The sequence below is a fragment of the Diceros bicornis genome, chromosome 23 (genome assembly GCF_020826845.1).
Source record: "Diceros bicornis minor isolate mBicDic1 chromosome 23, mDicBic1.mat.cur, whole genome shotgun sequence".
NCBI classification, from domain to species: Eukaryota; Metazoa; Chordata; class Mammalia; order Perissodactyla; family Rhinocerotidae; genus Diceros; species Diceros bicornis.
The window spans coordinates 55,064,389-55,081,904 of NC_080762.1; the positions used below are offsets into that span (position 1 = coordinate 55,064,389).

Consider the following 17,516-nt stretch of genomic DNA (forward strand, 5'->3'; position numbering starts at 1 on the left):
CTTTCTTGTTTGAGAATTCAGTTGTGATATTACTAATACGCTAGAACACACATACTCTAAGAACAGTGACAGAACACAACCAACTACCTTTATTCTGGTTATGTATTTGCTTTTAAATTATTTTTAGAGTCTTTCAAAAGAGAAAGACAAACTAGAAAACCAGTTTTCTCCATGATGTAACTACTACTATGACTGATTTTCAACATAAAATAAAACTAAAGTTATGTGTCAGGTTCTCATTAAAAAGGAGAACTCCTGGGGGCCGGCCGGTGGCGCAAGCGGTTAAGCACGCGCGCTCCACTGCCCCGGCCCGGGGTTCGCCAGTTCGGATCCCGGACGCACACTGACGCACCGCTTGTTAAGCCATGCTGTGGCGGCGTCCCACATAAAGTAGAGGAAGATGGGCACGGATGTTAGCCCAGGGCCAGTCTTCCTCAGCAAAAGAGGAGGATTGGCATGGATGTTAGCTCAGGGCTGGTCCTCCTTACAACAAAAAAAAAAAAAGATGAGAACTCCTTAAAAAATGAGCCTCCTTAAAAATCACTTTTGGCTATGCTAAATAAGCGCTATATAGGCAGACATGAATAAAAGAAGAAATTCAAATGGCCCCTGAACATATAAACTGCCTGAACAGTAATGAAGAAAGTGCAAAAACAAATACTATTTCCATGCCAGGCTGGCAAAGCCTAAAAGAATAATATCTAACATTGCTGAAGAGCATGAGAAAACAGGCATACTCAAATACTGTTTGTTCAGAGCTGATACGCTTTACAGAAGGCATTTTGGCAGTAATATATCAAAAGTCTTTAAAATACGCAAAAACTTGGTTCCTGTCATTTTATTTCTAGGGATTTGATCTAAGGAAATAATAAATCAAATACACAAAATGTATGTACTAGATTACTAATCATCATATATATAATATCAAAACACTGAAAATAACAAATTATAGCGGGTCACTATGCATTCATTAAAAAATGACTATAGAGACTTAGATATATTAACTTGTAAAGAAGTCCATCATAGATAAATTCATTCATTTGATTCTTATACTTCCTCTAATTGTGCTTTCCATGCTGGTTTTCCTCTGATATTCCAGCATCTTTTTTTGTTTTTTGCTGAGGAAGATTCCCCCTGAACTAACATCTGTGCCAATCTTCCTCTAGTTTGTATGTGGGTCACCAGACAGCATGGCCGCTGACTAGCGGTGTAGGTCCCTGCCCAGGAACCGAACCCGGGCCGCTGAAGCACAGCGCACCGAACTTATCCACTGGGCCATGGGGCCGGCCCCTCCTACATCTTTTAATGCGAGTATAGAAAACAGATACTATCACAACCAAGTCAAAAAGCAAGTTACAGAACAGTATACATAGTATGAATGCATTAAAAAAAAACGGGTCGGGCCGGCCCCGTGGCTTAGCGGTTAAGTGCAAGCACTCCACTGCTGGTGGCCCGGGTTCAGATCCCGGGCGCGCACCGACACACCACTTCTCCGGCCATGCTGAGGCCGTGTCCCACATACAGCAACTAGAGGGATGTGCAGCTATGACATACAACTATCTACCGGGGCTTTGGGGGAAAAAACAAATAAATAAAATTATAAAAAAAAAAAAAATTGGTATATATGCATAGAAAAAGTCTGGGTATTTATATATTACGATGCTATTCTGACTGGTTAAGAGTAAGTGGATATTTTTCTTCTGTATATGAGTTAAACAGTGCTAAACCTGGTGATTTAAATTGTAATCATAATGTAATTACATTAAAAATGTAATTAAATGTTCATTCAAAGACAGCATAAGTCTATTAATTCTCTTTGACAACAATACAAAGAACAAGTTGGAAAACAAAAAAGAAGTTTAAGAAATAAAGGAAAAAATAGGCAGGGGAAAAAATGAGAGATCTTAATTTATAGTTATATAGTTGTTATTCTACACGTTTAAAAAAATATATAAAAAGAACAGCAAACAAAAAATAACAGGATATGTGATCTGACCAAAAACTATACTTAATGGTTTACAAGCTTTAATTTTATGCTAGAGAACTGCTTATCAATGTTAATAAGTGCTGATATATGACTATAACTTATCAAAATTTATATTAAGTGTCTCAAATGCAAAATAAAAGGGGAAAAGGTAATCACCTTAGGTGTTAAGAACTATAAAAAGACAATGATTCCTTTTTAGGAGAAAATTATTCCAGGTGCTATGCCAATAACTAGTGATCTTGGGGTTTGAAATCTCTACGTTTTAAAAACTATCTCCAAAGGAAATTCTAAAATAAAATGCAACCTTTATGTAACAATATATGCAATACTATTATAGCATTGTTATTCATCCTATACCCAAGTATACATGCACCCACCTAACACAAAAAAAAGCACCAAGTTTACAAGTTAGATATACCAATATCCCTCTCCTGAAGTTTACAAATATTACTTGCTCAAATGAACCATATATGTGTATATGTGTGTATGTGTATATAAATACACTTCATTTACTATCTCTGAGCCCACAGATATAAATAATTGAATAAATAAATAAGGGCGAAGGTACAGCTCTTCCCTATAGAAGAATTCCAATTAATAAATGTAAAAGAAATGAAGAAAACAGAAAATTACCATTAGATAAACACAAGTAATGACTGTTGCCAGCAAGATCCACCAATGGACGCTAAAACCAGTGAGTGAAAGTTTGAGGAAAAACAGCACACTTGCATAGTCTCAGAGTATCTCTCCCAAGATCTTTATTAAGTACAAAAGGAAAAAAAATTATTTTACAGTGGAGAAACACAGCAGAAACTACCTAACCAAGAGATCACAGTTAACATCACCAGTAGTAAGACATATCAACTTCGTATAACCCGATATGATGTGTTGAAAAAGACACAACATCAGTTTTCTAGAAGTTTTGCCAAAAATGCACAGCCTCAACCTAATCATAAGACAACATCATACAAACCCAAACTGAGAGGCATTCTATGAAGTACCTAACCACTACTCTTCAAAAATGTCAAGGAAACTTAGGAGACATGAAAAATAAATGCAATGTGGGATCCGCAACCAGATCTTGGAACAGAAAAAGGATATCAGTGAAAAATTGGTGAAAAATGACCAAAGTCTATAGCTTAGTTAAGAATCTTATAACAATGCCAATTTCTTAGTTTTCATAAACGTACTGTGACTGGAAGATGTTAACATTAAGGGAAGTTGGGTAAAGAGTAAATAGGTACTCTCTCTACTATATTTACTTTTCTCTAAGTCTAAAATGATTTCAAAATAAAAAGTTAAAAAAAAAGATTATTCTTATCTACTTAATGAATGTTGTTCAATAAACATTAAAAATGATTTCTGACAAGCCTGGGGCTGACTGGTATCTAAAACCATATGAATGGGTCAAATCACTTAACTTACTCAAATGTATTTGTATAATGAGAATGATAATACCTGTTGTGCAGTTCACAATAGAGGACGAGAAATAACTTTCTTTCTGAGCTAGCAAGAAAATAGTAGAGCACAGTGGTTAAGAGCAATGGGCTTTGTCATCAAACAGAGCTAGATTCCAATACCAGCTCTGTGCCCTTGAGCAAGCTGTGTAATCCCTCTGTGCCTCAGTTTCCTCTTCTGTACAAAATGTAGGTCAAGTTGAATTTAGCCTACAGGGATCTTGGATAGGGAACCAGCATAAAAGTAAATAATGAACGTAAAGCATGTAACTCAGCATCTAGTACCAGTAAGAGTTCCATAAAGATTTAAGGTATAACAATATGAATGTTGAAGAGGGCAGTCATGAACTTAGTGAGTATAACTATGCATTGCAAAGTATAATAATTCACACTCATAATAACTACAAAGTTACTAAGGATGAAGCTAAGTTTGTAACATGCTCTTTATAAAATAGGGATATGTTCAATATATGTATCAAAGATTTTCATCCAAAGTAGAAAAAGAATATAGATGCTTTAAAAAACAAACCCTTAGCTATGAGGAAAACCTAGCTGTTTAAAATCATCTGATTTTGGATAAGAGCCACTAGTGCTATTTAAACAAGCAAAGGCTGGGACAAATAAGATGGACACATAGATTAAGAATCACTATTCTGGGCCAGCCCCGTAGCTTAGCAGTTAAGTGCGCGCGCTCCGCTACTGGTGGCCCGGGTTCGGATCCCGGGCGCGCACCGACGCACCGCTTCTCTGGCCATGCTGAGGCCGCGTCCCGCATACAGCAACTAGAAGGATGTGCAACTACGACATACAACTATCTACTGGGGCTTTGGGGAAAAAAAGGAGGAGGATTGGCAATACATGTTAGCTCAGAGCCGGTCTTCCTCAGCAAAAAGAGGAGGATTAGCATGGATGTTAGCTCAGGGCTGATCTTCCTCACAAAAAAAAAAAAGGATCACTATTCTAAATAATGAAAACCAATTTGGTGGTGAAACATTTTTCAAAATGTTATTTGCCCTCATTTTATTTTCACATTAATAAAATATCAGTATACTAAAAATTATTTCAATGAAAATATGAATTTCTACTCACAATTATTTTCCAATATCTATTATTAACACAGTTGTGTCAGGTATGGTCTTTTTAACTGAATGGTTGCATAATATATTTTAAATTTTAGGAGCAAAACCATTTAAATCAAGACAACTATATAATACAAGATTATGACAGTTCAACAAAACACAATTTTGAAGCTATAACCCATTTTACAGCCAATATTTGGATCTTGAATTTAACAAAAATGCTAATATAATCAAAAAGATTTCAAGCTGTAGTCAGTCGAATGTGCAATCATTCCCTGATGTTTTCAGGTCACAATTAAATCAATTCTCAAATCAGTTATAAAAAATGGTTTTCTACATATTTCCGTAATACCTGGGAATATTGTAAAGCCAGTGTCATGTCTCTATTTCTACCTTTCATACAACTGCTCAAAACCCTTAACAGGTGTAACCAATAAAACTGCACACTTACCAACACCTTGGGGCCGACTTAATCTTATAGGATTATTTTCAAATTTTTGGACATGAGGTGGGTATTCTTTCCTAGAAAAAGAAATTTACATAGTTTTATGCTAACATAAAAAATACTTTTCAAAATGGAAAAGTTTAAGGAATATTTACAGAATGATTATTAAAAGCAAATCAAAGCTTCTTTACAACATAAAAAGTGGTACTATAAAATAATAAAACTATATTACACAAATATACTAAAGCTTAATACATGATAAGATCCCTAAGGGCAGTGACTATATTTTATTTAGACTGTCCATCTACCAGAGCTCACAGCAGGCAGACTTTCAAATAAATATTTAATAAATGAATCCAAATTACTGTTCTTCAAAGTAGTCACTTTGGAAAGTTATATATTTATTCTCCAAATGCACAAAACTTTAGAATTTTCCTTTTGGAACTGCCTTCATAATCAGTTTATAAAAACCACATTTAAAAAAACTCATAATACTGCATTGTCACACATTTTTTGAATTAAAAAAAAAATCACTCAATAATACTCAATTTGCCCAATTTTGCTGTAAATGTTTTTAGTTCTTTAAAAACAAATCAATGAACAAAGGAATAAGTGGTGAATATGATATTGGACTTAAGGATAATTCCAAAATCAGTACAAAAATTGTTATGCACAAAACCAGCAATCATGGAACAATATTTTAGTCTTGTAATATGACTATATTAAGGGAATATAATTACACTTTAAAAAAATATATTAAATTACATCATCAGACTGCATACACAATATCAATTTTAAGAATTTTGAACATAATCCTTAGTAAATAAGGACCCTAAAATACCATATAAGTCCAAATATATGCTAATTTGGGGGAAAAGTAAAAAACTGATAGCTAATTGTGGGATACAAGCATTCAAGGAGATTTGCAAAAAGTGCAGTAGACCAGGGAGCTACAATAACTAGACACTTTTCCCAAAATAAAAGCTTCTAAAAATATTCCCATTTTATTTAACCAGGGCACTAAAAATATAAGAGGTCATTCTATTATTTGTAAATCCATTCACATTAGTGACTGATACCTTTCAAAGTAAGGTAATTAAATCAATTAAACAAAAATCCTAAAGGAATTTTCCTGTAAGGATTTCATATTCTTACACTAGAAAAGTCAGAGTACCTAAATTGAAAACAAAATATGAAAATGATATAAGAACAAGAAGAAAGCAGTAAGAGCAGTGATAGCAGTGTACTTGTAATAGCAGTTAGCAAACAGTGAGCATCATGTGCCAGGTACTGTTCTAAGTGCTCTGTATGTATTAATCCCTTTAATCCTCACAATAACTTTATAAAATATATACTATTATTAGCACTTTATAGATGAGAAAACTGAGGCACAACGAGGTTAATTAACTTGCCCATGGTCACACAACTAACGTCACACACAATTAAATAGCAACGCCAGAATATGAATCTTGGCAAATTGCATCCATATTGATGAGTAATGGTGTCTTCTTCATTATTGTCGAGCAGCATTTGGTACAACTGGGCAACTTCTACCCTGCCAAAATTTTAAGATTCGTGAGGATACGAGTTATGAAGATCAGAATTTGCCTCAGAGACAGTAGTACTAGCACTACAAAAAAGAAGGTGATGGGCCGGCCCGGTGGCGCAGCGGTTGGGTGCCCGTGCTCCGCTTCAGCGGCCCAGGGTTCTCGGGTTCGGATCCTGGGCACGCACCCAAGCACCACTTGCCAAGCCATGCTGTGGCCGCGTCTCATATAAAGTAGAGGAAGATGGGCACGGCTGTTAGCTCAGGGAGGATTGGCATCAGATGTTAGCTAGGGGCTAGTCCTCCTCACAAAGAAAAAAAAAAAAAAGGTGGGTTTTCAGCTCCTAATTTCACTATATTAACCTTAAAATAAAATAGCACGTTTTTATACTCCATACACTTTCACATTAAAGAAAATAGTCTTATCTTTAAATCAAATAATTGGTGTGTGTGTGTGTGTGTGTGTTTGTGTGTGTGTGTGAGAGAGAGAGAGGAAGATCAGCCCTGAGCTAACATCTGCCAATCCTCCTCTTTTTGCTGAGGAAGACTGGCCCTGGGCTAACATTTGTGCCCATCTTCCTCTACTTTATATGGGATGCTGCCACAGCATGGCTTGAGGAGCGGTGCATCGGTGCGCACCTGGGATCCGAACGTGCGGACCTGGGGCCGCCAAAGCCAAGCGCACGCACTTAACCGCTATGCCACCGGGCTAGCCCTGATTTTTTAATTTCTAATTTTCATAACTCTACACTTCGGAAAAATAAAGATACCAACTTTAAAACACAACAGAGGCAATGAATCTGAAGCAAAATACGATGATACCACTATGATAAACTCCAAAAACTCTGTGAGTTGTATATTTTCAAAATAGTAGACAATACAAATAGATATTCTCAAAACTAAGGATTACCAGCAAGGAAAATAATTATCTGACAGAAAGTGGCCACAAAATCCAGAAACACGGGTATTTTGAATTTTTATCAGTTTGAACCTGCTTGATTACTTATTCTGGGGTACGCTATAAGCACGGGTTTATTCAGTAATAACTGACATAAATCATCTGAGACAACAAATATAGATGTGCAGGGATTGGTGAAAACAGTGCATTAAGGCACTGTGTTCTCTGCAATTTGACACAGTGCACTGAACCACGCATTGCTAATAATGAGGAACAAACACAACACTGAACATATCATATAATGTCTATGACCTTATCATGTACTGTAACGTAATAACAATTATGTATATTTGCCAACATTTCCAGACCTTACGGCCACTCCATACCCAATATTTGCTACATGCTTCCCTACACAAACAGGCCAAATTAAATTTTGTTTTAAAAAATTTATTATAATGAATAAATTACAGAAATTAAAGCATACTTGAATACAAGAATACAAGAATTTCAGGATAAAGGTATTATTAGTTTGACAAGAGAATTAAAAGAACTTGCCAGCCGTAAACTATCTTGTGTTCTTTAAAATTCAGTTTAGTTTTTAAAAAAATTTTGTTAGGTGATCAAAAATCAAATTTTATGTTAATATCTTGGTTGAGAGTTCCATCATTCTACAGACGCTGAAATTTCAAACTCCAAACTGGTATGAAGCTCAAGTCTAGGATTTACTTTCTCAGTGGATATTTCTTTCCCACCTCAAACCAAGCAGAAGCAGAGAAGCTCCCCTGTCATCTGTTGTCTACAAGGTGGGAAGATGTTTTTGCTTCTGAGGGTTTGTGTTTTGTAGAAATTTTAGAGAAAACCTTACCTCATGGACTCAACACTTTTCAAGCTGCATAAAATGAATTTCAGAGTTTTTTTTCCCCTCTGTGCAGTGCTTCAATAACACCAGAATGCTCTGCTCATTCAAGGTTAGACAGTCCTCAGCCGTCAAAGTCTTTTTTTTCAAATAAACTTAATTCTGGAATAATTTTAGATTTGCAGAAGAGCTGAAAAGACCATTCAGAATTCCCTTATAATCCTCACCTAGTTTCTCCTCATGTTAACACCTTCATTACCATCATACACGTGTCAAAAAAGAAACCAACACTGGTACACTACTATTAACTAAATGCTAGATTTCATCTGAATTTCACCAGCTATTCCAATAATATCCTTTTTTTTTTGCTCCAGAACTCAATCCAGGATCCACTGCATTTAGTTGTCCTGTCTTCTTAATCTCCTGTTTCCCAATCTTATATTGTTTTTCAGGACCTTGACATTTTGGAAGCAAACCGGTCAGTCATTTCGTAGAATGCCCCTCAATCTGGGTCTGTCTGATGTTTTCCTCATGATTAGACTGAGGTTGTGGGTCTGGGTAAAGAATATCACAGAGATGAAGAGCCCTTCTCATCGTATCATATCAGAGAGTACATGCTATCAATATGATTTATCACTTAACAAGTGGTGTTAACTTATTTGGCTAAGGTAGTGTTTGCCAGGTTTCTCCACTCTAAAGTTACTATTTTTCCCTTTCTACACTCTATTTGGAAGCAAGTCAGTCAATCAAGCCCACAAAAGGGGGGGGGGTGTAGCTAAACTCCACTTCCTGAAAAGGGGAGTTATCTATACATATTATTCGGAATTCTTTTGTAATAAACAGCTATCCATTTCCCCCAATTCATTTTATGCAGCTTGTAAAATCCTAGGATAGTTCAATAAACAAATGATTTATTTATTCAATCATTTATATCAGTATGACACATGGATATTTATTTTATACATCAGACTATAATCCAATTGTTTCAGTTTTGGCTCCTGGGAGCTCTTTCAGATGGCTCCTGTGTCCCTTTGATGAAATCTCATCTTTTTTCTTTTTTAATTCTAGTAAAATACACATAAAATTTACAAAAATATGGAACGCTTCAATAATCTGCATGTCGTCCTCGTACAGGGGCCATGGAAGTCTCTGTATTGTTCCAATTTTAGTATATGTGCTGTTGAAGCAAGTATCCTTTTGTTTTCTGAGTACTTGCTTGGTTTCTGACACTACAAGATGCTCCACGCCCATTATGTTTTCTCCCCAACCCATCCCTAGAATCAGCCATTTCTCCATGTTCCTTTTTTTAGAAAGTGGTATTACAAACCAGGATCTGGGTACACTGGGCTTCTTTTTGGTTTGGTTTTGATGATAGCTCATTTTACTAATCTTTCCAGTGCTCTTAACTCATCTCAAAAACTGTAAATTTCCATAAAATAAATCAAATGTATTCATTTTACAGTTCAAATCCATTATTCTAAACTCATAAATCAGTCTATTTTCAAAGAGCTGTATTAAAATCTCCCACAGTTGTACTCTAACCAAGAAGTTGTTGCATTTTAAATATTTCAGAGGAGTTTTATACATTTAGTTGTTATACTCTTATAGAGTGTGCCCATTATAAGATGTACTCCTTTATTCTATTCAGTGCCTCTAATCTTTAATTCCATCTCATTTGTTACTAAAATTCTACTCATGCTTTCTTTTTTGTTTTTTGTTTTGTTTTGTTTTGTTTTTATTGATATTTTAATGGTTTCTTGTTTTTTGTTTTTTATAATTTTATTTATTTATTTTTCCCCCAAAGCCCCAGTAGATAGTTGCATGTCATAGCTGCACATCCTTCTAGCTGCCGTACGTGGGACGTGGCCTCAGCATGGCCGGAGAAGCGGTGCGTCGGTGAACGCCTGGGATCTGAACCCGGGCCGCCAGCAGCAGAGCGCACGCACTTAACCGCTAAGCCAGGGGGCCGGCCTCATGCTTTCTTTTTGTTTGCATCTCTTGTGACTCTAAATACTCCTCTACTTACAAACTGTTACTTTATAAAATGTCTGATTCTTGTACACAACATCGTATAGCTGGGTTTAATCCAACGAGTTTCTTTTATTAAATATATTCAACCTGATCACAACTGTTTTAACAGCTGGCAGACTTCATATTTTCCTTTCATCTTACTTCATTAGCTGTTTGTTGTTTATACCTGTATTTGTTATTTTACTTTGTTTCCTCTTTTCCTCCATTTGTTACCCCCAACCCCCAGTTAATTTAACAAATGAATAGTTACCTTCCTTCTCTCAACCCTTATTCCAATTGCATATTTCTGTTCATTAACACGTTATCAAGATTCTAACTATTTTCTCAAGCAAGATGTTCTAGTGCATCCCCAATGGGATGAGATCTTTAAAATCCTTTTACTTCCTCACCCTATCTCTCTCAAACTCCCTCCCCCAAAAAGGCCTTAAGATTCTTTTTACTTCTCCCTTTCTACCTCCCCAACTCCTAGATTTTGCTGAAATAGTTTTGAACATTTAGTCACAGATTATTATTGATTTTCCTTTGTGGCACATCTCTATTTGCAAACTGGAACATCCTTAGCCTTAACTGAATGCCACTGACTTAAGTTTTTAATTGTGCCAAATTATAAATTACATACAAAAGATTTTTTTTTTAATCTCAAAGATTTATCAGGTAATAACACTTCCCTACCTAAAATGCCCTGAAATCTTCTTGTGAGTGCACTAATATAAAATCCAAATTTAGATCATCTTACAAGCGTTTTCTGATCTAGGGCCTAGCTGACCTCGCCAAATCCACCTTAGAACATTTTCGCCTTTGCTCTTCAAGCTCCAGCCATAGTGGCTCTTCTTTCTGTTCTTTGAACATCCCAAACTCATTCCTGTATTAATATCGAAGCACCACATCTTCCCTATCTGGAAAAGCCATTTCTGTGATCATGACATGGCTAACTGTTCATCTAGTCCTTGGTTAAATGTTAGCTTCCTAGCAGAGTTTCTCTGAACACACAATCTAAAGAAACAATACTGTCACTCTCTATCACATCATCCAATTGTACTTCTTTACAGAACTTAATTCATGTTTTACTTGTTCATTATCACTCTTTGCCCATCAAAATGTAAACTACAGGAGTGCAGGGATCTTATCTGTTTTGTTCATCAATGTATCCTATGCCTAGAACATAGCAGGCACTTGATGAATACTTGGAATGAATAAATGTGCATAACTAAAAGGCAGTATGTAATTAAAATTTGTATTTATCAGGTCAAATAATTGTACAAATATTGCTGTACAAGGATGGTAATGTTGTCAAAACTGAATCACTGGCTACCATATAGCAATTAAAAATATTAATTGTGAGCCAAAGTACAAATATCATACTTCAAGCATTTGAAGGGCACTGTACACTTGTTTATACTTATTGATTGGACAGGTTGGTTGGAAACTGAACATACCTGGACTTGTTTACTGTCTTACTTCCTAGTCTTTTTCTAGTGTTACCATATTCAATCACTGTTCTCTTCACAGTATGTTTTATTATGCAGCAAGTCATTCTTCTTTTCCCTCATTATTCTTCTTTTAAAAAAAAGTCTGGGAGCCGGCACCGTGGTATAGCAGTTAAGTGCGCTCGCGCTCCGCTGCCGGCAGCCCAGGTTCAGATTCCGGGCACGCACTCGTGCACCGCTTGCCAGGCCATGCTGTGGCGCGCGTCCCATATAAAGTGGAGGAAGACGGGCACGGATGTTAGCCCAGGGGCAGTCTTCCTCAGCAAAAAGAGGAGGATTGGCATGGATGTTAGCTCAGGGCTGATCTTCCTCTCTCACACACACACACTACATACATACATACGTACATAAATAAACAAATAAAAAAGTCTGTCGCTCTTCTCAAATATTTACTCTTGTAAATGAACTTTAAAATCAACTGGTCAAATTTTTTAAAATAACAACAAAGTCACTGAGATTTTGACTAAAATTGCATTAAACTTACTTTAAGAAGCACTGGTACCAAATAATCAACCAGGAACACAATATGTTTCAGATTAGGGTTTTTTTGTTGTTGTTGAGGAAAATTCGCCCTGAGTGAACATCTGTTGCCAATCTTCGTCTTTTTTTTTGGCTTGAGAAAGATTAGCCCTGAGCTAACATCTGTGCTAATCTTCCTCCATTTTGTATGTGGGTCACCGCCACAGCATGGCTGATGAGTGGGGTAGGTCCACACCCAGGATACAAACCTGTGAACCCAGGCCACTGACACAGAGCGAGCCAAACTTACCCACTATGCCATGGGGCCAGCCCCCTGATTAGGTTCTTTAGATACATTTATAGAAGATTTACACACCATTAATTCTAGCACTGGATATTTAGTTTTAGTTGCTACTATGAATGAAATTTTGGTCTTTCCAATATATACTTCTATCATTCAGAGGTGAATGAAGGAAACAATTATTAATACTATTAGTCTTGTAGCCTATGATTTTGCTCAACTCTTTTATTATTTCTAAGGTTTCAAATGACTCCCTTATAATTCTAAGGAACAGAGGAATCATCTGTATATAATTTTATTTTCAAGTAACTTGAGAGCAATTTATAATGCTACTATAAATTGGTACTGCCCTCTCTGCAAAACAATTTCACAGTACTTATCAAGAGCATTAAAAACATTTGTAGCCTAGCCCATAGAATCCTTTCCCAGAGATTTATCTTAAGAGATGTATTTAGAGATTTATATACAAAATTGTTCATCAATGTGTCATACATAACAGTGAAAAACAACCAGAAATGAGCTAATGGGTAATTAAATTATGTATATCTGCAGGACAAGCTATTATGCCATCATTAAAAATCATTTTTAGAAGCCAACTTAATGACAGGAGAAAATGCTAGGACATACTGTTAGGTGACACTTCAGAATATGCAGCTGTATTTTTATTATGACTCCACAGGAGTTAGGTACATTAAAAAGTGCAGAGAAAAAAAAAAATTGGAAAGAATTGCTCCAAGATCCTAATAATGTGATTTTCTATTTTGAGAGCTTTTAAAAAAATTATAAAATCTCTACTTACAATATTTTTTCAAACACACTCTTTAAGAAACATTTCTAATGTTTCACATGGGTTCTTTTATTGTATTCTGTTCACTTTTGTACCTTTTTGTTGTTTCAAAACTGTCTACAATACACATAAACTTTTATAATAAAAAATAATAAATACTTTTTAAAAAATTTAAATTTGAACATCACTATGTGTTTCAGTTTCATAATGGGTCAACAGATTCTTTATCTAGGGAGGGGAAAAAAAACAAGTTCTAATACCAGATTAAGTATTCTAGATTGCTGCTGCTACCACATACAATGTATTCACAACCTATCTGTCCATGAGTCAGAAAGGAAATAGTCACCCACAACAAAGAAAAATGGCAGCAAATTTTTTAAGTTTGCAAGCTCTGGATCTTAACACTATTATTTATATATATTTATTCCAGCTTGGCTTTAACTTTAAAACACATGTCATTGTACCCAGTATATAGTACAAGTGGAAAAAATCTGGAAAAGATTAACCTTCCACAACCACCTAACTTTTGTTCATTAGATAAACCATTCTTATAAACAATCATTTAGTTCAGAGATTTATAGCCTCTCATGTGTTAAGGGATAAAAATAAAGAATCTTCTATTACTCTTCAAAAATCAGAAAAAAAGATGTGGCTTAGTGTTCACAAGAAGGTTGGGGGGGAAGGCTTATGTGAAAAAATTTACAAAGTAAAATCTACTGACGCAAAAGTTCTTCTCAGTTTATCTTTGACAAAGACTAATACAAGATAATTTTAGGTAAAGATTAATGGGCTAAATTCAACCTACCAGTAATAAGTTGCTGAGGAAAGCACTCAGGTGTATTCATTATAAGGTATTTTATAAACAGTTGCTGTTTCATATCTAGTCCCTGGTAGTAACCTCAGTACAAAAGACTGAAAGAATTTCAATATTTATTACCATTAGATTTTTCTAATTTTACAATGTGTAAGTCAGTTTTAAATAATTATCTCATCTGTTCCTCACAAATTTCTTTTAAAATTGGGCAAATATTATTGTCCCCATTTTACAGTAAGTTATGTGCCTACTCGTAAAGCTGGTTACTTAATTCTACATCTTCTGACCTCTAGTCTAGTATTATTCCAACAAGAATGTAAGCTCCAAAAGGGGAGGGATTTCTGTCTGCCCCTAGAAGAGTGCCTGGCACATAGAGTCATTGAAATATTTGCTTGATGTATCAATTAATAAATTTCCACTACAGAAATATGCATAAGAAGCCAAAACAGTGGGAAAGAAATCAGTATAAACTCTCCAAGGGTGTATTGTGAAAAAAAGAATAATCTAAGATCTTTATATTATTCTGATAACATAACAGTACCTATATTTTACCTACTATAGCATACAGGAAAGAATTTATTCCTATAGAACAAGAGTCTGTTTCATATATGTGAGTTATTTAATGTATGTTCTTTAGCAATTTTATTAAAAACATCTTATTAATGGCCTCCCAAAAAGTATACAGTCACTTACAAGTTAAAAATTTAAAAGATATAAAATGACTCATTTATATCTGACAAGAAATAGTGATTTACTCAAAAAGAAAAATAGACACAATGGAAAAATAATTTTTCTTTCTCAGGAGATAGGTAACAAAATATTTGTACAACTCATTCACTTAAAACATGTAGGAATTGTGAAGTATTTCAGAATTATAAAATATGCCTAAACCTTTTGCTGACAGGATCATCTTTAAATTTATATTTCAGAAACTTGGTGTTCATGAAGATGAAATATATGCATTTTATAAAATGCTGCAAAGTTGTCTTCTTTGCCTCCTCTACAGCTTTAAACAAAATTACAGTTAAATTTATGTAATTAAACAAAATTATAGAATGTCCCTTGTTTTGACCTTCACCAATTACATGAAAGTACTGGTTTAATACAAGGGCATTAACCTGTTTTTTTGGTGGGGAGGGTTCATAAAAGGCTTTTGAGACTCTCACAGAAGGAAGAAAAAAAGCTATGCACATGCACAAAAAATTCTACATACATACACGAGGAGAGAAGCTATTCTTATGGACACTTGCTTTAGAACAATGATAATCACTTCACTAGTCAAAGAAATGAGTTCTTAAAAACTTGTTTCCAAGTTATTTACATTATTCAACATTTCTGCTGAAGGACGATGTGTCTGCCAGTGTTACTACAAATGGAACATTAAATTCTATTACAAACTTTTGGGTCAAAATAGATATACATTTGATGTTTAGAGTTTTGACTCCAAGCTTAAGGTATTCTAATTCCATTTTCCCCCTTACTCTTCTGAAGTGTGAAAGCAAAAGTATTACCACTAAAATAAAACAAGAAAGATTTTAATGATGTAACTGAACAACTTTACTACTAAGGCATTGAAAAATTCTATTTTTAAAAGAAAAGTAGTCATCCATCAGTATAAATAAATAATAATCATTCATGGAAAAATGTGTATTGAGAATTATGGGGAAACACTATCCACATATGCCACATGTCATGTTGTGCTATTAATATGTTTCCTTTTATTAAAATAATAAATAAGCTTTTAATTCAATGACTATTTTTCAAAACATATAAATAATCTGATATTTTACTGTTATACCCATGCTCTAATTTCATCAACATTAAGCTTACCTTTCCTTTTGGTCCAGACTGCTTAAAACATGAAAAAGAAAAAAAATGTAAGAGGCAAGACCTCATTTTTGATATATCATTGTAGTCTTAGCAACTGCAGTCAATAAGGCAAAACTCTAATGTGATTAATTTGTTTTAAACACATTACATATGTCACGTTTTGAATCTTGTCAGATACGTAAATTGTTTTTCAAATTTTGCCAATACAGAAAATAAGATATCTAAAATATTTAAGGAATAAAAAAGGATGTACAAATATATGAAAAATTCTTGAAAGAGCTTTATATAACCATCAAACATTTGAGTATACATGTATTTTAGAGTAGTTATGTAAATAGTCTTCAAGGAACAATACAATTTCCTGAAAGTTATAAAAGTTTTAGTTGTTGCAATCCTGTTGTCAGATATGATTATTTACTTCTGAATAATAAAAAAATTTTTTACGGTTGAAACTCTTGCACAAAAGCCTTAGCTTAAATACAGGATATGGTTTGGGACACAAGGAAAGGCCTGAGATTTAAAATCATGGCCTCTAATCAAAAGTCCAATGTATAAAAGGTCCACCCTTCTCCACAGTTCATGGAAAATCTAAAAAGCTATCAACATCAATTACTCAAGAGTAAAATTACAAAACCTCTCAATTTAGAATAAGATTCACATCCCAGAATTATTCTTCTTTATTATAAAAGGATCTAAATATTTAGAAACAACACTAAGCAAAACACAGTTTACAAAATCCCCAAGTCCCCATATTAACTCTTGTATGGAGCACACAAGTAAAATATCAATTTAATCCTAGCAAATTAAGAAAAAAGAAATACAGTGACTTAGTTTTACATAAACTGAGAAGAAACGCTTATTTTTTAAAAAAATTTTCAGTAATGTGGAAAAGAATTATTATAAACTTACATGAATACCATATTTGAAATTCTACCTTTGTTATTAAAAAAACAGGATAATCTGTATAAAATAAATTTATGTTGGATAAATGACAGAAAAATAAGGGAATTTTATCATACCCTATTAAAGTAAGTGAAACTTATATAAACATAAAAATTTAAATATAGTCTTACACATTTATTTCTTATGGAGTCTTATTTCCAGGAAAGGTAAAATGAAAACCACAAGTTAGGCATTACTATGTAATCTAGCCATTTCCAACTCTATACTATTGTGCCCAAGAAGTGAGAAGAGTTAGCACTCTCTTGTTTTGTTCTGTTTTTAGACTCACCTGTACACGGTAAAGGAAAGAGGTAGAAGACAGAGTAGCAGTGGAAGAGACAGGTTTGGTTCTTTCCAATAAACCAAGGGAGTTAGGAAGAAAACAAAACACAAAACACAAAACAAAACAAATATATACATATACACCCATGCTCATTTCTCTTATCCTTGAGAAAAACGCATTTATTATGATATGATATCTAATTTATAAGTCATGGCATTTCCACAAGATTCCTCAATATGTGTTTATTATCAAGCCCTGTCCTAGAGGAGTTTACATATCAAAAAAAAAAAAGCAGTTTTTAAAAAAATGGGGAA

At 34.4% G+C, this 17,516-nt stretch overlaps 1 protein-coding gene and 1 pseudogene across 5 annotated transcripts in view; both read right to left on the bottom strand.

Moving 5' to 3' along the window:
- The window catches only part of SENP6 (SUMO specific peptidase 6), a 133,331-nt gene that overhangs the window by 60,813 nt on the left and 55,002 nt on the right, over positions 1–17,516 (bottom strand). For 2 of the 5 annotated variants that reach the window (XM_058566757.1, XM_058566756.1), the window contains one exon: positions 4,975–5,045. The exons of 1 other annotated variant lie outside the window; for it this stretch is intronic. In XM_058566757.1, the coding sequence (XP_058422740.1) occupies positions 4,975–5,045 (71 nt within the window). Of the gene's footprint in view, positions 1–4,974; positions 5,046–15,977; positions 15,999–17,516 lie in introns of all 5 variants that reach the window. 2 more of the 5 variants (XM_058566758.1, XM_058566755.1) reach the window with 2 other exon arrangements.
- LOC131420698 (U6 spliceosomal RNA) lies at positions 9,358–9,457 on the bottom strand (annotated as a pseudogene).